This window comes from Coccinella septempunctata, chromosome 1, assembly GCF_907165205.1.
Source record: "Coccinella septempunctata chromosome 1, icCocSept1.1, whole genome shotgun sequence".
Classification (NCBI taxonomy): Eukaryota; Metazoa; Arthropoda; class Insecta; order Coleoptera; family Coccinellidae; genus Coccinella; species Coccinella septempunctata.
The window spans coordinates 47,231,874-47,257,593 of NC_058189.1; the positions used below are offsets into that span (position 1 = coordinate 47,231,874).

Here is a 25,720-nt window from a genome sequence, read left to right on the forward strand (position 1 = left end):
TAATTCTCCGCTCAATTCATTGTAAATTTGAAAATGATGCACAACGTGGTTCCTGCTATTTGAATAATAATGTCATCTTAGAGTGAATTGGCGTTCCTTCTAATTGTGAATTCCAAACAAGCGTTACGCCCCCTGGTGATAATTTCTGTAAATAAAAGGTTAGTAGATTTTTATTTCACGTAATGGGGAATAATTTGGTGTTTTAATGAAAGTTTTCTATGAAAATATATGTTAATCTGTTGAAAGTATCTTTATCTATCATCTATCTCGATATAATGGGAGAAACTTGACGTTTCCATAATTTGGATACTCTGCTCAAATCTTCGAATACGACTTTCATGTGAAATGTCAATTTTCACTATTTTCCACGATGATTTGAACGTTTAGTGAATGTCCTCCTATTATTATCGTTTAGAGAGCTAAGAAGTTCTGATGAAAAAAATATTTGTCTGTTTTATCACCTAGCTGAATCAGCTGATTCAGAAAATGAATTCTTTCTTAAATATTAACACTTCATGACATTTATTGATCTAAAATTGCTAATTAATCACACTTGAATCCAGTTTCGACAAAAAATCTTCAGAATAGAGAAAAAAAGACTTTCAACTGAGAAAAACGGATTTATTTGACGAAAATCTCAAAATCCCTTCAAAAATGACAATGACTCTACTAACGATTTAATTCGAACTGTCATCATCATGTCGCTGCAATGTATATTTGCATTCCCAATTAACTGAAATCAACCAGCAATAGTACCTACTACCAAAGAGTATCAATTTGATATTCTAGCTCTTTGGTACTACAAGCTCACGAATTCCCTATTGAATAGGTGTAAATTGACGACAACGCCTTATCGAATCCGACATCGATAAGTTGTCGATTGATCGTGATACCAGTGAGGGATAGGAAGAACCTCAGCACATAATTTTGTTTCATTTTCGATCGTTTCGTGTGGGATAAATATCAATTGTATATACTATATACATATGTGAGAAATGTTATAACTAGTTTTTATGTATCACATCATGATAATATATTACTTCCAGTTATATAAAAAAGGTTATGGATAATTTTTTGTTGATGTGTTGAATAATTTGAATTTTTGATGTACATCCAGTTTGGATCGCAACATCGTATCAACCATATTATATAAATTCTGAATATGTATTATGACTTGACTGATAATTACCCGATGCTCTACTGTGATGTTAATAATCAGATGTTTGAAACGAAATATTTGCATTTAGTGGGGAAATAATTCAATGGCCGTAAAAAATAAATGTCAATGCAAATATTAATTTTCGGTTGAAAAAAATTTTTGATGTTAATCATTGTTCATTGTGAAAATAATCAATAAAAGGGTTTTTCAAATGGAGTATTATCATTTCAGCATCACTGTTCATCACTATTTATCGCTGTTTAGCTTTTGCCGCAAACATAAATAAATAATTCAAAACTATAATTTAGTCGCAAAAATTATGATTACTGTAGGATTTCAGTTTTATGAAGTGAAGAGTATATACATTGTGATTCATCAAATGTACAGTACACAAATTTACTAAGGGGGGAGTTGGACAAAACAGGATAGTTCGGTAAAACGGGATATCGGGCAATATTCGAAAATAAGCAGGGCCATTTGACGACTGGTAGTATGACTCGCAGTGGATAATGTATTTTCAAATATAGCAGTTCATTATTCAGTTCATTATTCAAATGAATTGTAAATCTGTACCGTGTGACAAGCTGCAATCAGTGAAAGTAGTGTTATACTATTTAGTTTTGCCGGTAGTTAATGAAAAATTTTTCAATTTGAATAACGAAAATAAATAACGATGGCTATTTCATATGAAAATTTGAATAATTGACTATATTTCGTGATATTTTCAGATATGAAAAAAATATTTTTTCTCGTAAAAATCCTGAATAATATTTTGGAAGTCGGGCAAAATGGGATACCATGCAGTCGGGTAAAACTGGATACTATCCCGTTTTGCCCAACCAAGAGATCTATTGGTTTCAACAAAGATTTTGAATTTAATTGTTCAACAAGTCTAAAGAAGGATGGGAAAATATACGAGAGAAACGAATCGGCAGTAATGAACAAGAATAAAGAGAAGGTAAAAAATATAAATAATATCAAACAAAAAGTCGAAAAAAGAGAAGAGAGGAAGAAACAAAAATTGTAGTAGTTCAGAAGATGAAGAGGAACCCGATGTAACCTGCATTTATTGTTCAGAAGTGAACTCTAAATCAAAGAGTGCTGACTGTTCGGTCATGTGCCAGGACTGTCGTATTTGGTCTTACCAAGCTTGTGCCGGGGTTGAGAATGATGTTGATCCGTACTCGTGCGATTTTTGTCGTTGCTGAAGTCTTGATTTGTTTTTGTTATAAGTATGAGTTTCCCAAGGTGTTCTGTTTTCAATTTCAATAGATATATTTGACTCTGATAATTATTATCATTTTCATTCATACATCATCCCATTTTACCCGACTAGGAGGGCAAAACAGGATACTTCACCTTTTATCACAAATATTACTTTTTCTACATAATCATCAAATAATGAAGGAATGCTCGATATTCAATGTAGAGAAGACACCAGAGAAGTTATTGTGCAGAAGTAGCAGTTATCAATAGCTTGTTCAGGGAGTTATGGGTTATATAACGTTAGCTATCCCGTTTTATCCAACTCTCTCCTACATAAACTATTCATATTCATCTACATATGTCAAATTATACAGGAGATACCACTTTCCAAAAATGCACGCTATAGAAAGCAGTTCTCAATAGCATCCCTTTCATCTCCAGACTGAACACTATTGTAAAAAACAGCGCCCCAATGGTCAATGTACTGTTGGGATGAGGTAAGTCGACTGTATACAGGGTCCTGCAATAGTGTGTTATGTTTCCATAGCTGCCTAACCAGACGTTTTAGGAATTTAGTTGAGAAGCATTACCTTTGTACTTTCAAATCTGCATCTCAGGAAATTATTTTATAATATACAGGGTGTTCCCAAATAAAATTATTCAACAAATGAGTGATTTTTTATATGGAACAACCCTTATATTTTTGCATATTTTCAATGCTCTTCAATACCTCTACCATGATGCAAAATATTAGGGATATTTTTCCAAGATTAAAATATTTAAAAAGTACCTACGAATTCGTCCATGAGGTTAAAACAATAATATTCCTGTGAACCTAATCGGCAAGTGAGGTGAATGAGTGGTATCTGATATCATTTACCTAGACTGCCAAAATATATCAGAAAAAAAGCTAGCTTTACCTTCTATATAGAAAGTTGATGGTCTGATCATTATATCTCAATAATAATAAATTAATGAAATCTTTATTTAGTTTTTCACACCATATTTCATTGTAATATATGATCGTCGTGGGATTGGAACGTCTAAGAAATAATAACTCTACAGTTACTCTACAAGCGACGCTTCGCACCTTTATTGTTGCTTTTTCAAGGTCTAGAATTCAATCCCACGACCAGCATTATCTTATTATTTGATTAAAGGAGTACGATCCATAGACTATTGTAATATAAGTATTATAATGGAGAAAAAATAAGTGGTAATATGTGACTCAAAAAATATATCAAATTGCTTCAATAAATGACAATTTCTATAATCGTTTTATTACTACTTACTCTCCGGTAAAGTTATCTTTCTACATATTGGCTATTTTTGAAGCAGCTCTAGACAACTTGTTGTACGACGATAAAATGCGAATAGTAGCTAGATAACTCAATATCAGGCTATCACGGTACTTACCTTTTTCTTAGAACAGACGATGACATATAAAACCACTCTGTGTATACAGGGTGATTCCTAATTGAGTGTCAATATATATGGGGGTGATTTTTGGGCCCATATTAAGAAAAAAACTTTTTATGAACATATGTCCTAAACGTCTTACCTTTTGAGATACATGGTAGTGAAATTTTCAAAAATAAATCATTTATTATCAATATCTACAATATCACTTCAAATATTTTAATGAAACTTGTCATACATGTATACTATAAATCAAGAGGCATTTTTAATGTATCACTTTTTTCTTAATTTCCACCAGTGGCGTACGTACGTAATTTGACCTACCTATTTTGGCAGACATTGTTGGTACGCCACAGTATTTCCTGAAATGAAAATTATTTTTGAAATTCCCAATCATTTCTTACCAAAGTTGAGCACTTGACTTTTTTCAATCCGATTCACGGTTTCCGCTTAAAAAAATAGAAACCGTTTCTCTACATGATCATAACAATATCCATAATACATACATATGACAATATCACCATGCAGAGACATACGTAGATTTAATTTTTTAGATGAAACCCGTGCGTCGGACTGAAACAATTCAAGAGATCAAATTTGCTCACAGTTGAATACAGTCAGGGGCGTGTCACTGACTCTCTGAATAATACCACCCTGTATCTCAAAAGGTAAGACGTTTAGGACATATGTTCATATGGATTTTTTTTCTTAAAATGGGCCCAAAAATCACCCCCATTAATATTGACATTCAATTAGGAAACACCCTGTATATAAAGTTGAAAAACTGATCGTTTCATATCCTAGTTTAAATGAATACTCATAGTCTTAGAAATTATTTCTAAGAAATTAATGAATACTGAGTGTTCTTCTTTCTAAGTCACTTGGTATATGTATTTTCAAATATGGTCGAGCATCTGAATCATGAATGTGAATTTTCTTCTTGCACATTATATGTTCATTTGAGTATAGGTGTAAAGATATCGGTTATAATGTAGGATTGAAAAACTTTGAATTTCAGAATAAATTTTATTGGTTAAATAAGCTAATAAATTATATTCGCAGTTTCTTCCCCAAGTCTGCATTTAGTCACAAATATATACTAGTTCTCACTATATACATCAATAACGTGCAAACTATTCTCATAATAAATAATATACTGCGGTAATTGCTCTTCTTTAAAGAATACAACACAGCTTCGAGTGCATATTGGTACAACAATGTGATAATAATCATATTTTATATCTTCTTTGAATATATCTCTTGAGACGTTCATACGATGTCAGCAAGTTACGTCTTTTTGGTTCTAGATGTACTAATTATAAAGATTATAACACTGATGATATTGATTTCACATATACTACATGTTGGCGTTGCTTGCTTCTGTTGGAATTTTTGTTCAGATATTCACTCGAGTGATGGCGGCTTCAATCTGTACAAGGCATTAGATAAGTGGAGTACTTCTGTATTAAGCTGATGAACAAGAGATTCGAGTTTATCGACTGAATCCAAAACTTCCACCCTTCCTGTGTAAGCGTTAAGTCTGACTTCGAATGGTCGGGACATGGTAGATACCCAGCGTCTGAATTTGTCTTTCATGTCATCGAAACTTTCAGCAACGTAGTAGATTGGTTGGTATTCTTGGTCTTGGTAGGGCTGCACTGCTGTTACTGCTGGTTCGAAAGGTCTGAGCTCTGGTTTCTCGCTGAGAGCATGAAGGAGTTCTCCATATGCACTCAGAAGTCCAGCACCATAGGCCTTCACGGCACCGTTTTCCTTGCAAAGACCAAATTCAACTGTGAACCAATACACCTGTAAGGAAGAAAGTTTTTTAATTTGAGCATAAGTAACTAATCAACTCGAGATAGATTCATTACATAAGTTGGAAGCGTGTAACACAATTCTCATGAGAAAATAATTTTTGATGAAAGGAAGTATACCGAGTTATTAGTTGAAAAACACAAGAATGTGCAACCCTTATTTTGGGTGAGAATCTGGCAGCACTTGGCATCATTTCCTGTAACTGAACGGAGCATCGACGATGATGGTATCTGCATAATAGACACGAGTCTGAAACTGTTCTGCGTTGTTTCAAAGGCTGTAGATTTACTATCACAGTTGGCAGTTATATGGGTACTGTTCTTCACAGGAGGATTTCAATAGTTTCGAAGAAAGTATGGGTGCTTAGCTGTGCAAACACATGGGAACAGCATTCAAGGGTATAGAAGAGTCGTATCTGGCCAGAAAGATTTCCTAGTTTTCAAAAGATACTACAGGTTCTCCCAATAGACCAAATAGTTGACTATTCGACTAGACTGACTCCCTTGGCTGCAGCACATGAGGCTCCATCATCACATCAAAATTCAGGAATTGTTTTTTTTTTTCGAGAAAGGTTGTTGTTTGTGACTTCATTGTTCATACCACTACTAAGGGTGTCTTTCGCAAGGCTTCACATTGAACATAACTGTCGAAGTGTCTTCATTTACAATAGAAAACAATGGAATCATTTTCACGAAAGAATATTTTTATTTTGGCTCAGAAGATTATGGGAATATCACAAATCTGAAGGATAATTAAAAAATTCAAATTATCTTCAGAGTAGATACAAGTAGATTTGGCTTCATTTCTATAAGCCCTTTCCCTCCAACTGCACTACACTTAGGACGAAATCAATTCGGTATCTCGAATCGACTCCCCTATTCGTCTTGAAATGATTAGAATAATGCGATTTTCCTGAGACTGTGAGAGACTTACCGTAGACAATTTCTCGATTTCTTTATCTGAGGCTCCAAGAGACGCAAGACCAATCTCCTGGGAGAATTGTGCGAAACTGGGGTCGGCCAGGAGGGGCATATGTCCCAAAAGTTCGTGGATGCAATCTCTGAAATTAAAATGAACAAGATGGTTAATTTCGTTCACACGATTCAAGCTACATATAAAGGCTGGGTGGTCGACTTGTGCATATATTCCTGTCGAAAGAAACACTTTTTCAGCTGCCATTTTTTCGAATTTGGTTGAAAAGATACAGGCTGTTGAAAATCCACAAAAAATGTACTTTTCAGTTATATCTCACAAACGATTTTATCGAATACAATTATTTTCAGAATGTAGTGTATCGTTAAGTGATTAATCTTTTCGGAACATAAAATTTCACCCACACCTTCAAGTTTCTTCATTTTGACCAATACAGACAGTTAGTAACTCTGTTTAAAATTTAAAAGATCCGCAGAATTATGCTACGTTGAATGAGCACGCATAACATAACCTTAAAACATAATATATTCTTCATCTTATCCTTCTATATCTTTTACACACTATGCAGACGTGTAATGCCATAGATTTAGCTTTTAATTCTGAAGGGAATCTTTTCGTCATTATAGTGTCATGTGTTTGGAAACGTTTCAAGAGAAAATGTCATTTATTTATATGATAATGAATGGAAGTTTAAATCTGGTAACTTTTGAACGAAACAAAGATAATAAATATTGCAGATGAATATCGAAACAAATCAATGTAGATGGTTTTGCAAGCCAAAATGTAACTGAAAAAGTGACTTTATGCTTGATTTGCTACGTAATATATTACAGCTTGGAAAAATTTTTGCGTCAGGTTTCCAGGCTTGATTTACCTAATTATGAAAATATAAAGTAAAAAAAGTGTTTCTCAAGAATCTACTGTTGAAATATATGTAGAAGTCAAAGAATTATCCTACATTGACTTCCTATTCTATTGAAATACTTATATTCATTGCAGGTGACACTAAATGATCTTTTCGAAATATAACAAGTTTTCTATACAGAACTTTATATTTCAATGATTTCAAACCATCCAAAAAGTCTTCAACATTTTGAACAATTCTGATGAACCGCCTGAAATGTTCCTCGAAGTGAGACTGTGAAAGTAAATGCGATCAAAGTAATATTCAATTACCAAGCTATTATGTCAAGCGGGATCCGATAATTGACATAGACTCGTAATAGCTTTGGCACCCTTCCTTCGTTGACTACCACTTTCTGGAATAAAATTACTTGTGATATTCCTGCCTTGGACCGGACGGAATTGGATCATGTAACATCCTGTTTTTCACCATATTTCGTTTGGAAAATCCTCATATCTTCGTAATTTGTTTGCTGGGAGTTTTTAATTGCAAACGAAAATATTCGAATCTTACCGAAATAGTCATTGTTGTAATTTTATAGCTCAAATACAATTTAGTACAGACTCAATATATGTACGATAGTGAAGAATTTTTGGGAAGAATGAATACACAGAAGATGCCTTGATATCATGAAGATATTGCTCATCATTTTGTTGTCTATCGATATTATTCCCTAAGAATTCCTATAAAAACCAATGTTTTTGAAGAAGACACTTACGGTTCTGGTGTGTGGTATGGTGAGTTTACGTGTCTGACATACTGTGTGCTCTGGAAGATTCTGAAGGCCAAAGAAGCTAAGAAATCGCGGGCGGTGAGAAGTCCAGCAGCAGGTCGAAGGGTGAAGCCTGTGTTGCGACACATGAAATCGGACATTTCCTGAAGTTGTGGGATCTTGTTGGGTGCGAATATGCCCTCGTCCACGAGTTTTTTGAAGACACGTCTGTATTCAGCGCAAGCATGTTTCTGCATCAGGTCTTGGACTGTGTTGAAGACTGAGTTCCAGGTCTTGATTTCTGTAGCTGTGTATTCGATGTGCGGAATTGGATCACCACTGAAAATTCAAATAAAACAATAAGGTCTGGAATCTGGATTCGAATTACTATAGATATAAGAGCAAAATGGCTCGATCATTTGATCCATATGAATTTATTTTTGATAGATATTCTAGCTCAATATATGCATGGATGACGACGTTTTGCTATGAGAAGTTTAGTAAAACTCGTCTTCTAAATCTTTTTTTTTCTGATTCACCAATGGAACCAGTTAAAATGAATGAAATATAAATTTGAAAATTGTTCTAAAAGAACAGAAATTCTGTGACTTATTGCGATCATATTCAGCATGAGTTGAAGGTCTTTGTATAGGAGACATCAGCATCATAGATCATCATCATCATACTACTTCTGTGCGCAACACGTATTCTATAAACTGAAATGAGTGTTCTTGGTTATCCTTACATGTAATTTTTTCCATAATTTTCATTCATAAGCATTCTGAGATTCGGTTAAAATAAGTATAAATGATAACCTTTAGTATCGTTCCAAATTTCAATAAGAAATAGCTAGTATCGGTCAAGGAACCAAATCAAAGAATACTATTCCTTCAGCGACGTTTCGGCACCTTTATTGGGCCTTCTTCAGGCATTATGACTAAGTCATAATTGACCATCTTTAATTGTTCTTGTCGACCTGTTATTTCATATTATTTCATTTTATTGTTTTCATGTTTATTTTTAATCATTGTAATTTTATATTTGTATATTGTTTTGTTTTTAATGAGTTTTTTCTCTATTTGTAGCCTGAAGAAGGCCCAATAAAGGTGCCGAAACGTCGCTGAAGGAATAGTATTCTTTGATTTGGTTCCTTGACCGATACTAGCTATTTCTTAATAAGTATAAAGCTCTCCTAACTCTTCAAATGTCAAAGCAATCCTCTAGATCTGTTTCTTTATGGGTTACAACGAAAGTTATATGGACCAGGAACTTATTCTGACATATTTTGAATTTTGGTAATCAATGTGATTTTTATACAGGATTGGAAATTTAGCTAGTTCAACATACTTATTAATAATGTTCGCAACCTACTCATTTAAAGAAACATAAAAAATTTGGCGAACTTGACATGATTATAGCATTCAAGATCACGATCAATCTCTTGCAGGATTTTTCGTTTCAAGACAGAACCTATAACCGGTTTAATCACAGTCATAAACTCTGAATATGGTTCAATATTCTCCATTCACTTCTAGAACACACTGAATAAACCTCTATATCTTGTATGCATTATATTCCTACTAATTCGCGTTTTTGTCTTCAATGTTTCAACCTTCAACTAGTTACTTTGACCTGCTCAATCAAGTGGCACAAATCGCCTTTTATCATCAATGGGTTTGAAATAAAGAGATTGTTTGTGTTTGTGCAATAATACGACATTCTAATCACGTATTTTTCAAGAAATGCAAAGCCAATGCCGTCAGTCTCACTTTTTCTCCTAGAAAAGTGCAAGAAATATGTTGAGATACATCGCGAAATGGAAGAGTACCTACTTTTGAGATTTATATCTTCATTGTCGACTTTCTTCAGTAGCCAAATAAGTATCGTCGGTATTCCTCTGGTTGCAAATAAAGTTCTAATCTATCCAAGTTATAATCGTTTAAATCACTTCACGTAATGTCATCCAATGTTACACAACAATTTTGAATACTCGTTGAATTTCAAAATAATCCCAGATTAGTGAGCAGTAAAGTAGACATCATTCACGATAATTGGGAATTTTAACGAGCCTTCTCTTCATTAAAATCGCCACAATCTTCAAATTGAAGAGCATTGGTGCAAATATGAAAATGTGAAGCAATACTTGTCCAGCGAAATAAAATTATAAGAAACTGTTGAAAAATTAGGGCATTCGGAAGGTCATTTCGGCAATGAAGATAAAAATTACAAGTATTTATTGCATTCTTCTTCGACCTCTTTCTGTTACTTTATAAGGTATGCATAATATTACTAATGATTGTTATGGTAGAAGTTTGGGGTTATATTCATAAAAATCGATTTCGTACATCTAGCCTGAGCAACGCTAGCTGGGATATCTAGTGAAAAATCAGGATCAACCGATGCAGAAGTTGCAATTAAATATTTGTTATGATGTTGCGTTATAGTCTTTTCCATATAGCATGATAGTATCCATCAATTAGGAGAATAATCATCATAAGCGACGTTGAAGATCATTCTAGATATTAAGGATAAATTCAGATGCATACCACCCGACGATATGAATATCGACAAGTGTTACGATCTGAATTGAACTAGCCAATTTGCCATCGTCAAGGCCCCAAATGGAGTACGCTCCACCGAAGAAAAGCAGATGCTGACCATGGTTTCGGCCTCATTTTGCCTCATCAGAGCAACATAGCATTTTTCCACGGTGGAGAACGTTTGGAATTGATGGAACTTTATTATATTAGATATTGTAGTTGGGGTACTTATTAATTTCAAAACAGTGACCCATGTCGTATTACTTACTATTTGAATGAAAATGCAATTTCGGCAATTTCCTTTCTACGTTGACGATACTCCTTGTCGGCGAATCCGGGGTGGTTCATGTCCAGATCCGGTTCATATTTTGTCATTAGATGATTGCAATTGTCCAGTTCGCTAGCATGTCTTGGAAACCATGGAGTCTTTGATGTTATATTGTCATCGCCAATCAGGGTGCAATGTTCCAACACCGACGTCTGTCGGAGAGATTTGAGAATTTGGAGCAAGTTAACCCTTGACATTTCGATTTTGATGAGCGCGTCCAGCTGACCTCCCTCATTTTTGTTGGGTCGCGTTTCCAGATGACAAACTGATCCGTTGAATTTCTCAACGGTCTTCAAAATGCGACCGAGCGAATTCATGCCTTCTCGTAAACGTAGGACCAATATGGCTGTCTGAGGATAGTTTTCGGATTCAGGATGCTCACTGAGAGCATTTTGGAGGAACACTTCTTCTTCTGTTAGTCCAGAATCTGTGGGTTGGAAAATTAACATGAACATACAGATCCATCTAGTACCATATCCATTGAGTGGCAACTTTAATACTCAATGCTACTGCGAAGGGGGTGGAGATTATTAAACTAAAAGGGTAAGAAGCAATACAACTGATCCACCACAACCAAAATCATGAATATATGGAAAATTTTGCTAGTGTAGATAAGGGTGTATTCAAGAATAAATATGAATCTACAATTGATCTAATGAAATAATGCAAGGAGTTCGTTGTTGTCCTTTGCTGTAACGATATAATTCAATTCATCAAAATCTCCAATCCCAATGTCCATATTAGCAGAAGAATTGATCTTTTCCAAATCCTGATACGAGTATATAACTTACAATTCAGACCAGAAATAATTGTGTTTAAGACCTTATCTAGTTTAAGCCTTCGACTGATATTTGTGACTCTCGTCGATCAGAATCAACTCAACTTGGGATCGAGTATACTTCCCAAATCGCGATCGACCTTATCGAGTTCGAAAAATAATTGGCAATAAACCTGTCTTAACCCCAAGTTCATTGTTGGAAGTACTTTTGCGAGATATGTTTCTGATAAATGGAAATTTGTTTCGAAATTTGATCGTCAGTATTTATAGTTGGAGAAGAAATGAAACTACCTAACTGTTGATATGCGGAATAATTGGCCAAATTCACCTTATAACCTCAGCAGTGATTAATGAAGTCTGGCATCGCTGTTTCAATTCCCCTAGACACGTCTCCTGATATAGTGTCCGTCTAGAAATTTTTGCGGAATCCGACAACTATATTTCTGGAGCTTAACGCGCGGCAGTAACCTTTTTGATAAATGGGGGATGAAAATTGACTCGGGAAAGCGTGAAAGCCGAAGGAAATGGCTCCAAGATCTTTGTATGAATAGAGTTCCTCTTGTTACGGTGCTCTTAACACAATTACTGAGAATTTCGCATAATGCACTCTACGCTACCAACTGAAATTATCTGCACGTTTCAAGTTCGCAGGAATCATGTCAAGTTTTATGCGGGAAGTTTAATAATATAAATGTTGCACAAGAGAATATTGAACTTGAACAATTCGTTATTTACATTTCATTAATTAATACCGATTGTATTTAATTGGGATTCGAATAAAGTGAAAAATTATACATGATTATCATTATACCATGCATACTTCCTTGAAGACCGATTTCGATTAGATCTTCCAACAAAATATGATGATACAACCTTATTTCACGCTCGTTGGATTTGGTTATTGCTGAATGGGATAAAAAATTCCTCGATCCAAGGGTATTTTCTTTGATTCCGTAAAAAGTCATGTTTTAATTCACTTTTGTTCCACATCAATAGAACGCAAGGTCGATAGAATTACCGTGATCAGTTTGAGGTTTAAAAAAGTATACCTTGAAACATACAGATAAGAATGTAGTTCTCACATCGACATTTCTATTTTTATCATACAAACAAAAATATCTTCACCTGTAACTATTTTGAATATCCAAACGTTTTTGAATAATGAGTTAGATTAAAAGAAAACCTGCAAATTTTGAAAAATTCTCATACACGTACAAGTTTATGTACATGTTGATTATACATACCTGCCCCCCAACTTAAATTTTTTGTGTGTAAAAAAAAGTGGAAAAAAAAAGGAAAGTGTTTCAGAAAGCTTGTTCTTGATTTTTTTCTTATATCAAATGACTACCATATTTTTTTTATTTGATTTTGTCATTATCCTGAGAATTCTAAATCTTTTTGTCTCACATACATTAATATCTACATGAATCGAGGAAATATCAAAGCCTGAACTATACAAAAAAATTCCTATATGAACTAGAAATGAAAAAAATTTGGGAGAATTGTTTGTTTTTTTGGCCATTTATGTATTCTCTGTATGTTTGTTTATTCTCCAACATATTTTTCAAATTATCCAAACTTGGTCAAAGAATTTTTTCTCGCTAAAAAGTAAATGTGGTTTTGAAGTATCGTTTTATGTTTTTTCACCTAAAGATGAGATCGAAGTTGATAAATAAAAAATCATGTGATCCTCAAACCGAGCAGGCTGTTTCCTTGCAATCCTGTATATTAGTCCTTCACAGTTTTGGAAAATATGAATATCATTTTTCACAAACTTCTCAAAATTGATTACAAAAGCAAATATAAACTGAAAATTTTAAAACAATATTAGTAGAAATTGTAGAAACTGAAACTACAGCATATTTCGGAAACAATTAAATGCTAAGAAAATATCTACCTGAAAAATTTTCGAAAAGGAAGTGTTAACATTATGAATACGCAATATGATGAACAAACAATAATCAACTAGGTGAATCAGCCAATCTTTATATTATAATGAAATCAATTAAATCATTGATTTTAGAAGGGAATATAATTACTGAAAAGTTGCTCTGTTTACAACAAAGATTTTATGATTCAATTCTTTTATATTCAAGTGGTTTTTCTATAATTAATTAATGAATATAATGTAGAAAAACAATTTGTAGGACGATCGGAACAACGACTATGTAAAAAAGAAGTAGTCTACTATACTCAAAATATTGGCGTTCTCTGATCAAAACTTAGTTTATCATTGTCAATTACACGCACTTGAAACGACTGAGAATGTTAACCAAGTAAAAGCTTAGTTATTTTGTGTTCTGCAAAAATCAATCAGCTTTCAGCCTCATAGCTTCAAAACTCTTATATCCCACAGTTCCAGTGCCTAGGTATACCAACTAATAATTATCATGCAGTCTTTATAATCCTTTATAATCTACATATACTTGAATGCGTGAAATGGAGCAAATCGATTATTTATAATCTACAAATCTACAATGAAGCCCATTTACTGAATCTTACCGTCTTTTAGCGCTTGTGTTGTTTCTTCTTTGGTTGCAATATCTTCATGTTGAACTTCAGGCTCCATACTAGAATCTACAAAATAACATTCACATGCAAAAACAAACATGCATCATTAGGGTTGAAATGCTCACAATATTTTAGTCGATTTATAGATTTTAAAATGGAAAGAGAAAATTTGGCAAAAGAAACGTCCATACTTGTATCAGGCTGGATCAGGAGGAGGATGAATATAAAACATACTTTATATGGGAAATATCTGCGATAAACCCAGAATTGGAAAATGCAAACAGTTCTGAGAATGGAATAAGTGATCTAGAAAAGATTATCAAGTTCTTTCGGAGCAGAATACAGAATGTTCAAGAAACGATATGAATTGAAAATTGTTAATTTCATTCCTAATCGATTGCGGCATTTCAGTGGTTCACCCCATAATTCTTACCATTAGATCTGAGCCTGGCTTCGTCCAATACGGTCTGCTTGGTTTGCTTAACCACCAGAGTCTCGAACCTGGCATCATCGACTAAAGAACGTCTTCTAGCCGGATACCCGTTCTGAAAAGATAAAGGAATTCAATTCTATTTGTCTTCAGCAGCAGGAAATGTCGTATTCGAGGAAATTGCCTAACGAGGAAACTTTTGAGATGGATTTCCGCCGATGAGAGAATTAATACAAAATCTGAGTTGTGGAAATTCAGGCTAATTTCACTCCTCCTAATCTGCACCCATGAAAAAAGCATAGTTAACATAACTATGCTTTTCATGGATATTTTACATCAAAGTGAACAGAGGAGTTTTCCACATGCCAATTTGCCAAGAGAGAAAACAACGATTCATACCAGCATCCAACAGATTTCTGGAGAATTTTGTGAAAATTGAGTCCATACGAATGAAGTGACTACTTTGAATGTGTCAAATATCCTTTCGTACTTCGTTTCCTTTTCCATCGAAAAATCAAAATAACATATCAAAGAATGAATCAGACGCAGTTTTGAAATATTAGATATTTACATTTCATTAATATAATCAAGATCAAATTGAGCAATCAATTAGTCTGATAGGATATAATGTACCAGGCCTTGAATTCCTACCAAGGCTAGTGAAAGCGGAAATATTCTAGATTTCATGAAGTTTTCATGCCTTTCGTTATTCGAGCAAATGTTAAGTTGAGAAATAGGATGTAATATTCATATATTTGCAAATTTCATTGGACATTATGATCAATTCTATGAGTTTCAATCAGCATTAATCTGCTTGAATGTGATGCATACGAATTATATGTGTGGAATCTACACATTCTACTACTAAACTTCACAAGATATTTGCGTAGGTTTCCTACAGGCTGGAGACTGACAATATCTCCAAAATAGTATAACTTCAACAACAAAAAATAAATGGTATATTCTGTCATTTTTAAGATATCAATTCTGGTCCCCAGCCTTAGTGAATCACCGTGTAAACCTATTCCGTGGATGTTCAATACACTCAAAATTATGACAGGTCTTGTGCCATTTCTATTTTTATGAAAAAAAAAACCCGGGCAGCAAAGTCCATTTTTGGGAAACTGAATACCTACTCAAAATTTCTTATCAAATGGAGTCATTCAAATAAAATTTAGGATGTTTCAGGTAAAATTCAGAAGGAATGTATGGAAATTGTACCTATTTATACATATAAAAGAATCATTCAATGGTATTTTTCAAGTTAGGAATTTAGAAAAATATCTCGTCTCAGAATATTTTATTCCATTCTAACTAGATGTTGGATCATCTAAAAACCATCCCTTCGCATTAATATTCGTTAAATTAAAATCATATTTCCCTTACGGTCTTGATCTCTATAAACATCTAACACATCCTTCAGTTAAATGTACTGCCAGCGTGTATTGAAAAATCGTGGAATTTATTGACAATCTGAAAAATTTGTATTGGTAGTTCATCTCATTTTACCCTTCTAGATATTCGAATGAAACTTTTTCAGTTTCCGTAATTGCACCACGCCACTGCATTAATCATTAAGGATCAAGAGCTAATTACAAATTTTTTTAGCGTAACAATGGTTGGAAATGACAATGTCCTTGAAATCTGAGGGGAGAGTGTCCACTTAACAGGACAGGAGGTATTATATGACGGAATGAATTTCGAGCAAGGCTATTTTACAATTACTTACTGCTCCAGGCGGACAATCATTGTTTGACCGTGATTTAATTCAATTCTAATAAAACGAATCTACTATAATAATAATTGTGATCGCAATAAATAAAAATGAATGATCAGTAGGAATCTAGCAACCAAGTTCATGTTTTTGTTTGTTGAGATGAAAAGAAATGTCTTCTATTCTATTTTTATGGATTATCTGTCGATGAATAGGCTAGAATTCAAAATTCTCACTCAAAATCACAATTATCACCTGTTTGGTTACTACTTTTGAGTTTATGTTGAAGATCGTTATTGATGAAAGAAAAATTATGAGAATGAATGTTATTTCTACGTATGTATATCGCAATATGGAGTACCTGACGTAGCTACAGTGATTCTACTTCGTAAGGTGCTTCAATACCGATTAGCTTCAGGAACATAAGAAGTCAGTGGAAAATATTTGTCAGAAAAAATTACCTATTCCCAGTTCTCCTATATCAATTACAAGAAGCTGTATAACCTCATAACTTTAAATAATTATGATTAGTCCTAGATTAATTGAAGCTAATCAATCAAGGAAGTCGAATTGAGAGACTAGAATCAATTTGTTCTGGTTATAACTTTTTTGGAAACAAGAAGACCAAAAACTATATGGAATTTGTTGAGTGCATGCTTTCTAGGTTGCAAGAGCTGGGGTGCAATCATTCCTGAAAATCCCCTACACTCACATTTAGAGCGATTCCCAGGAAAGCTGGACAATTCTTGTGAAAAGCAGGGCGAGAGATTCCATCAAGATTTACCCACAATGAAAGGAGGTTGTGATTCTAACTTCTAAGATGATGATCAACTACTTAATTCCTTTATTCAAGGAAATTATATAAAAGATCATTTCATGTTGAATAAAATGCAACAATTTTCCTGCCAATTGCAACAACTGAAGCTGTTAGCAATTTTGTAGTATTTTTGTACGCATCAGAGTCCCAGACATGCTCAATAACGAAAAAAAAAATGAGAGAAAAACAGTGTTGATCGGTGTTATACTTCATCGAAGTGGACTATGAATTTGAAAGTTAAAATTTAGTATTTCAGAGTCACAATATTTAATGATATTATGGTTTCATCACAACCTTGATCCCTTCACATATCTACAAAAGCAGCCTTTCTTACAATTTTAAAAAAAGTGAAAAATCTCTGTTTGTTCAAGATTTGATGAACTGATTTTGTTTTCAAGCCTACTCATAAAGAACTTTTTCAAATCCTCAAACGTTGATGTCATGAACCTTCTTCAAAAAAGTTACACGCAGAAACTAATTCTCATCCCTCAAAATTCCACAGCTACAAGTTTTGATGAAAGCTACTATTCAAAACTAAACTTTTATTTAAGTTTTTCTTCATTAATTTCCCTTGTTCAATATTCCGATATAATAAAGATGAGATTCCATGAGGATCAGTTGGATAACAATTGTGAGTGATGATGGTGCATGATTTCTAGACCTTGAGAACAGATAAAACATTTGTTATAGATCATTGATCGAAGCCGCTGCGATTCTGCTAACTATTCGTGAAAAGATTTCGTGACGGATATAATTATGGTTTTTTGCATGGAAGATTTAATGACAGCTGTATGAAATGATCCAGAATCTTTTCGTTGTGGAACCTTGAGTACCCTAGACCAGCTGAAGTGTTTCCATCATCCGAAAACCCATTTGGTCGTAAAATTTCATTTTGTGGTTACAGAAATAATCAGGTGTGAATCTTGAAGCTTTTAATGATGGATTGTGGAATTACCACTATCCAATTAATTTAACATTCAAATACAAAATCCTAACTATTTTCTTCACAGCTGGGATTAATGTAAATAATTGTAAATATCTTAAATAATCGGTATTCTTAGAAATTCAAGTTAGACCTCTGAATAGGCGTAAAATTTTCAGTAAATGTGTTACTTTTTTCACAAATTCAAATCGAATACCCATCATTAAATGGAAAACCTATATAGATATGCTGTCCCAACCTATTACTTATTCTATTCCACTCATTTTTCGTTATTATTTAACTGCTCAGCATAATTGATTTTAGCCTTTCTGGGAAATAACCCTCAGGTGATTGATTGAGCCAAAAAAGGAGTCATTAACCCTTGAATGTGGTGAGTTTAATTCTTCTTTCCTGTTCCCGTCGTCAATCTTTCAAAATCAGCGACCATAACGACACGTCATTCTTGTTAAACTAATGAATTGGTTGGCAATCGAAATTCATATGTCCTAGTTCCTAATGGATGAGCCCTACTTGAAACGATCGAATTTCCTCCCAAAACGAAATGAACGAACGTTTTTGCGAATTGGTACTTCAACTAATATGACTATCGATTAGTTTTCATAAAATGAGAAAGGTTAAAAACGAATGTGATTTAGACTATCTGTCATAACTATTTGATCAAATATTTCCATTCAAGATATCGAAGGATATCCAACTAAGATGTTCACGGGATGATTCAACTGACCGTGCTTCTAATCTTCTATGTCAAGGTTCTTTCCTTCCTTAAACAATGCCACATTTCAAATCTGCATTTCGAATAATGTTCTTGCTCCTCCATTTTCTATCAGCATATTAGTATCTATCTCGAATAAATTTATCATAACTTTAAATTAGAATTAATTATTAGCACACAAATGTATTAGGTATTATCATCAACAATTTAATCAACAGAATGTTGATAGCCTCAAGAGACTCGGCCATAAAATTTGTGGGAATGAGTGAGTTGTGAAGAATGTAATCGAATCCATCTCAGGGTTGCTAATGAATAATTTCCACTCAACAAAAAAAAAAGCAGTCAGCTTTGAATCTGATCGATTTTTTCAACGATATCGAAAGGAGGAAGTGTGAATGTGTATTAAAACAGGTTGAAATACCTAATTATGTATATATCATTACTCGTTAAACTGCCTAATTTGAAATGAGGTCACCTATTTTAATAAATAGTTTAGATTAGCTCTTAAAGCCTTTTCATAATTGATTTAATTGCTGGAAATGGGTGGATTAATCATGCTAATCATATTTTGTTTTCACTTGAAATAATTTTATGCTATTGCAGGCTAGCTTCAGTCATTTTCAGAATGTTTGTTTTAAAACTCCACATCCTTGATTTACAGGAATTGTAATTTGTAACTAATAAACTCAACCATTGTTCGTGTGAGTCTACAAGGAGAGGATATTACTACAAACGAAATCAGAAATGTCTGTTTTATTTTATAGAATGAACATGATGTATTTTTCCCGAGTCACAGCATCATTGGAATCAGAAATTGATAACTTATCAAGTCTTCAATCTTCCTAATTTTCTTCCTAACGACTTGGCTATAACTTTGAGAAAAATATCTTAATGAAATCCACATCAATCCTTCACTCCCATATGTTTGATACACATTCTTCCACCTCTCTGTGTGATTCTGATGATTTTGAGTGATCTTTTGAAAGAACGAAAATAGTTCAAAAGGAGCCACTTTTTTACTAGAGCTAGGTTAGCCCAAAAAACTTAACAGCATATATCATTCATTCAGCGATGAACGATGTTCTGAAGAATTATGACAAATACTGGAGTTGAAAAACAAATATTTCGTAGAAGAATTTCGATCATAAGTGAACATTTACCTACTTACTTTCAGCGAACCAGAGTGGACTATTTATTGATTCGAAAAAATGTGATGCATGATGTAGAAATACAAAACACATGCTTGATCATGAAAATGAGTTCACAATGACCTCCTTTTTAAAATTTCATATTATAGTAATGAAAATAAAGGAATTGGTAATGTAGGTGCATAAATCGTTCGTGGATATGAAATCTTGAGAAAACTGTAATGGATATTTATTTTAATACCTCCGCTTCTATGGTGAGTAATAAAAAAGTAATGGACTGTGCGTTTACGTTAACTTAATGTAAAATCGTGTTACCTCTTATGAATAGCGATTACTTGGAATAACCAGAAGGATATTGTTGAAGATTGAAAGGAATACTTGAATCCGGAATATATCCCATTCATACATTGAATCTCAATTTCTATTTCTAGGATAACTCGGTCAATTCTCGATAGTAACTGTGTTCGAATAGCATTGATCGCGTTACTTGGTGATTTCAACGATGGGTCTAACTCTAATTCTGCATTTATTTTACTAAGTTTTCATCTGGTCACTTTTCTTCATGATAATGTATTATAGTAGTAGACTTTAATTTTCACGTATTTTTTCATATTTATTCCAAATTTAATATAAATCTTTTTCGACTTCCAAAATTTGAAATAATTTTATTATTCTTTTGAATAAAACGCTAAAATATTTCTGGAATTCATAATGTAAGTTCAATGTTCATGTTGTCGATAATAATAAACAAAACATCCGCTACAATTCTAAATTCGAGTTGAAATTCATTTTGAAAAAATGTAAAAAGTCTGCAACCGATTTTAGAAATATGAATTGACTGATAATTTGGTTGAATATGACTTTTTCAATTTGTAGGGTGGTGTTGACACTTCTTCAGTCAGTTATCAAAATATTTCTCGTGTTTTGGTTTCTTTGATTTCAATGTGTTATTATTTTGTGGCTTACCTCGATGCTGTATGATTTTTTGATGGCGAACATCTCTCTGTTCTTCTGAGCTGCTGCGACTACGGCCATTTCTGATCGGGAGACTTCAACAGGGGGTGCGACTCGCAAAAGATGGATCTGTGAGAAATTCAGCCTGAATACACTAGGTTTCCACTGCTGACTACTGATAGCGTCTTCAAAGACCGGCGTTGACCACGATTAAATATCAATTAACCGTTTGTCAACAGGTTCTAACACGCTGTTTGCGAGTTTTTAGCAAACCAAAGAATGATAGATGATTCTCGTGGGGCTAGACTTTATGTAGTTGAATCCCTCCCCGTATACATTCCCCACGCTTCCAGCAGCCCTTTCATTGTTGCGTAAATCCCGTCGTCACGCCTGCGTCCATGCCGGGATCCCCAAGGTTCCAGAGGGTACGATGCTTCTGGCCACCATCACCTGAAGCTGGACCTTCGGTGACGATGCCGACGACAATGCGTCATCGGGTCATTGGTGATCGAGGCGCGTGCCGACTAGGATCAGAATGCGTCCGCCAATTTGAGTGGCACGGTCGTGGTCTTCCCAATGATAGCGCTAGCGCTGGACGTCGGTTTCACAGACCTGGTGCTGGTCGGACGATCTAATTATTTCAGGACCGATATCGAACGTGCATGTCTCTTATGTTCTCATTTGGGACGTGAATTAGTGATTGATACGGGGTGGGTTATTTTCTGTGTTTCTTTCATTTGGGTTATTATTGACGAAATTTAAACGTAGAGTGAGTATATTGGAAAAAAATATTTCTCGAAAATGATACGGTTTCTTATATTTTGAAGATCGAATAACGAACTGTTCGGTTTGAGAGAATATATTCATGAAAAATTTTGAAAATTATGAAAAAACTTATCTCACTATATTGACTAAATTAAAACATCGCTGTTATTGATTTATTGGGAACAAACAAAATAATAATCAGCATATTGTAGCTGTTTTCTTATTTCTTCGCAGACAAGATTGTGATAAGTTCATCTCCTTTTTTCTTAAAAGCAATCAATTGTTTTCGATCAAATGTGAAGTCTGATTTTGTCAATCAGATATAATAATTTTGTAATAAATAAGTTACTCTATTAATTATATCCTTTCTGAAAAACATGCCAAATATTAATTTCAATAATCCCTACAAATTTTTGATATATGATTATGGAAATTTTAATATTCAATATTCTTGAAAATCATAATAAAAGTGAATTATACATTAATTCTAGAGCTGATAGTATACGTTCAGAAATTAGTGTACCGTTTCTGTGAAACGAAGCAATAAAGGAGATATGACTCTTTGAAGGAGTTTTACATCAGTGAATTCAAAATTTTTGAATATGAATTGAAAAATTAGTTAAATACTAGGTGAGTCTAACTTGTACAACTATTTCAACAGTAGATTCTTGCGTCAAAAGAAACACTTTTTCCTATACCTACCATTGTTTCCGAATTGGCTCGGTTTGAAAGATACGGGCGGAAAAACCATAACAAAAATTTTTTTAGTTCTATCTAACAAACGGTTTTATCGAATGATATGAATTTCGGAATACAGTTTTTTATTTTTTTGATAAATTTTTTTCGATCATAAGATATCACCCACGTCTCCCTGTATTCTCATTAAGACCATACACGTACAATAAAAATAATAAACATTCAAAGAACCCAACTGTTGAAACTAAGTTGAATACTATCTAATGAATTTGTTTTGTAAAATGAAAGTATTCTTCCTATTGTCTCGTAGAATGCGCCTTTTTCGAATAATTTAATGTTCAATAATTAAAAAGTATCTGTGAAATTTGAAAAATTGGGTACTTTGGCTGATCCACATATGTGTTGTGTCGCACATTTTGCTAGTTATTCTGAAGGTAATTCTGTTTCTCCAGGGGTGGCATAGCTCGTTATGAAAACTCAAAATGGCTATATCTTTTTATCAGGGCCAAATAGGCTAAAATGGTTTAGGAAAAAATTCTTTTGTTAAAATATTTGTACGAGTCAAAGACTCGTCATGTAGTATTTTTTCACTTCACATTTAATTTTTCAAAGAATAAAATCTATATTCCTTAATGTTATCCATGAAAAAGTATAGTTATGAGTGAGTTTCTTGTAAGCAATGAATTTTACTACTTACATATTCAATGAACAACACTGAAAAGTAAACGATAAGAATGATAGTATTTTTCAGGGGCTATCCAAATATGCTATGAGAAAAATTTCGAACATAGTCATGGAAAGATATTGCGGAAGAAAACATTGAAAAATTGAAAAACTTTTCTTCATCGTTCACTGGTTTTCAGAATTGAACGATATATAGACAATTCCTAACAGAAAAGAGCAAATATTTTTATTTAAATATTTTTTTCACAATTCTTTCAGAATATTTCCTTTCATATTTTCTGAATACTCAATTAAAATATATGAATATTCATATTGTGGACTGAAATAAATGGAAAATTACCCTTGCACTCATATAAGTACTAGTGCATTCATGAAATATGAGAAAAAATTCAAAAATATGAGATATATCTGGTGAAAAAAATTGGCCTTTTCAAGAAAACCAGAAGTTAAAATAAGAAAAAAATAGTCAGCAATTTTTTTCATCATTCAATTCTGAAAACTAGTAAAATTTGCATAGAAATTTTTTTCCAACAATTATTTTTCTGTATTAATTTTCCATGCCTATGTTCGATAGTTTTTAAAATAGCTCATTTGGATAGCCCTTAACCAATGCCATCACGTTTATGCTTCACTTTTTTTCACTAAATAGGGACCAAAATTCAGTAAGTGACCCACTTACGTGAAACACACTGTACATAAGATCATAAACTTATCCTCACAATCACAACGTCCAACCCTCTTCATTGAATTAACAAGTAGATTGAAATTATTTTACATATTGGCATCAGTTTTTCTACTCTCTTTCTTGTTTCGAACAAGTAAGGTATGGAAGTTATAAAGCAAATATTGAACTCAAAAATTTTCTAATTTACTGAATTCAAACAACAACACATTTGGTTGAATTTCTGGAATTGAAATGAACTTACGTCTTCAGTTTGATGATGGAACGTCCTTGTGATATTATGTCATCGCTAGGATTGATAAAAAAATTTCTTCAAAAAATAAATTAATCAAAGAAATCAGGAAGAAATTTGCACCTTTCCAATATTTCTACAAATTTGGAAACAATGTCACCTTGTGGATCGAAATAATCTGGAGAACTGAATTTCGAAGTAAATTCTACTATTCGATTGCCCTGAATGCAGACGGGCATCGTTAGAATGCTCAGAGAACTACGTCAGATGTACACTGTTGCTGGGAACGATAAGTCGATTAGAATTTATTGAAAATTGCACTGATCAAGTACGAATAGATCCTCATAAGAATGATTGATGTCTAAAGATTATCAACAGTTTTTGGTTGTACCTACTGCATATGAGATATGTAGTATTTCAGCTAACGTTACGAATTCTTTAACTGATGTATTTTCAGAAAAATTACTATCTGCATGTCTCCAAATGTCAATTACCTGAAGCATTCATTCACTCAAACAAGATGTGTTACGTAGAATTTCTACCGAGAAGACTGCCATTGTCCAATGTTCATTACATGAGCTTTCAATATTAGATGAATTTGTTTTTCTTGCAAGTATGATTTTTGAAAGTACTTCCAACGTATCTCTATCGAAATCCGTCGATCGGGATTGAGTCGGTTGTTATACGCGATGGGAGATTTCTTCTACTAGACGGTAAACGTGTAAATCTTGTATTCTATTTTTCTGACTCAACTGGTTCTCTTGGAAAACAATTGTGCCAGTCCGTTGGGGATACAGCACAATTTATCAGAGCTGCGTAATTATTATCCTTCCATCCATATTTATAAAAATATACATACATTCTTGAAATATCTACCTCTCATTTTACCCTATTCTCAAGATTCAGAGAGAAAATTTTATTTTACAAGTTGGAATAGTTTCGATCTCATGCCTCGTAAAAACGACAAACAATATAAAATAAGAAAATCTATAGTAGTTTGAGAGCCCACAATGCTAAATCGGTATTACTGGAGCGTCGTGGATTTTGGAGATCAGATGGTGTAAAGAAAAAGAGATTCTATGATGTATGCACTTTCAGCTTTGGGGAAAGCGTCTGCAGGTTTTCAAAGAGGTACAAAAAGAGTATGTCAGGAGTTTATACTCGAGCGTGTCAGATTGAGATACACAGGATATATTAATTGGACCCAAAGAAAGCTAGTTTTCAAAAGACTGACAGTTTGGACGTGACACACCGGTCCTTTGAAAATGCAAAAAAATCGACACTTGTACATACTCGAGCGTGTCAGATTTTCATGCAGATGGTTAATCTCGGTGTTGCACACCTTTTGACCCTTTAATCTGACTCCAATCAGGGGAGTATTTTAATCTGACAGTTTGAAGATGATAACAATGCATTTTTTTCTAATATCTCCATTCCTGCACCTCTAATCGTTTTTGTATTAATGAAAGTTGTAGTCAATAAAATTCTATAAAACTTTTGTCTGAAGCAATTTACAATACTTTCAACGGTTTTGAAACTAGAGGGTGAGGGGGGCGAGGAGCTTAGCCATACATGCGATAAGGCAAGGTCAAAGTAGAATCCCAGTCTAATGTACAGGGTGGGCAAAATTGCTGA

The 25,720-nt window shown here is 33.6% G+C and overlaps 1 protein-coding gene across 3 annotated transcripts; it reads right to left on the reverse strand.

Annotated features, from left to right (window-relative positions):
* Nucleotides 1–4,796: 4,796 nt before the first annotated feature.
* LOC123310691 (tyrosine 3-monooxygenase) lies at nucleotides 4,797–24,351 on the reverse strand. Of its 3 annotated transcripts, XM_044894309.1 has the most exons (9): nucleotides 24,209–24,347; nucleotides 24,098–24,163; nucleotides 21,039–21,155; nucleotides 14,742–14,853; nucleotides 14,300–14,374; nucleotides 10,960–11,446; nucleotides 8,158–8,490; nucleotides 6,536–6,662; nucleotides 4,797–5,593 (listed from the first exon to the last, which is right to left on the reverse strand). In XM_044894309.1, the coding sequence occupies exons 3-9, from the start codon at nucleotides 21,105–21,107 to the stop codon at nucleotides 5,189–5,191; spliced, it is 1,608 nt and encodes a 535-aa protein (XP_044750244.1). In that variant the 5' UTR covers nucleotides 21,108–21,155; nucleotides 24,098–24,163; nucleotides 24,209–24,347; the 3' UTR covers nucleotides 4,797–5,188. The 3 variants fall into 3 exon arrangements, with proteins under 3 accessions (XP_044750244.1, XP_044750236.1, XP_044750253.1); XM_044894301.1 differs by having other exon boundaries at nucleotides 24,098–24,351; XM_044894318.1 differs by lacking the exons at nucleotides 14,300–14,374; nucleotides 24,098–24,163; nucleotides 24,209–24,347 and having other exon boundaries at nucleotides 21,039–21,299.
* Between the last annotated feature and the right edge of the window lie 1,369 nt (nucleotides 24,352–25,720).

Excerpts from the sequence above, each read along its gene's own strand:
- LOC123310691 (XM_044894301.1), bottom strand. The coding sequence starts at position 21,107 with ATGGCCGTAGTCGCAGCAGCTCAGAAGAACAGAGAGATGTTCGCCATC. Across the intron at positions 14,854-21,038 it reads AAAAATCATACAGCATCGAG|AACGGGTATCCGGCTAGAAG; the intron begins GTAAGCCACAAA and ends TTATCTTTTCAG. Across the intron at positions 11,447-14,299 it reads AACACAAGCGCTAAAAGACG|ATTCTGGACTAACAGAAGAA; the intron begins GTAAGATTCAGT and ends TCCAACCCACAG.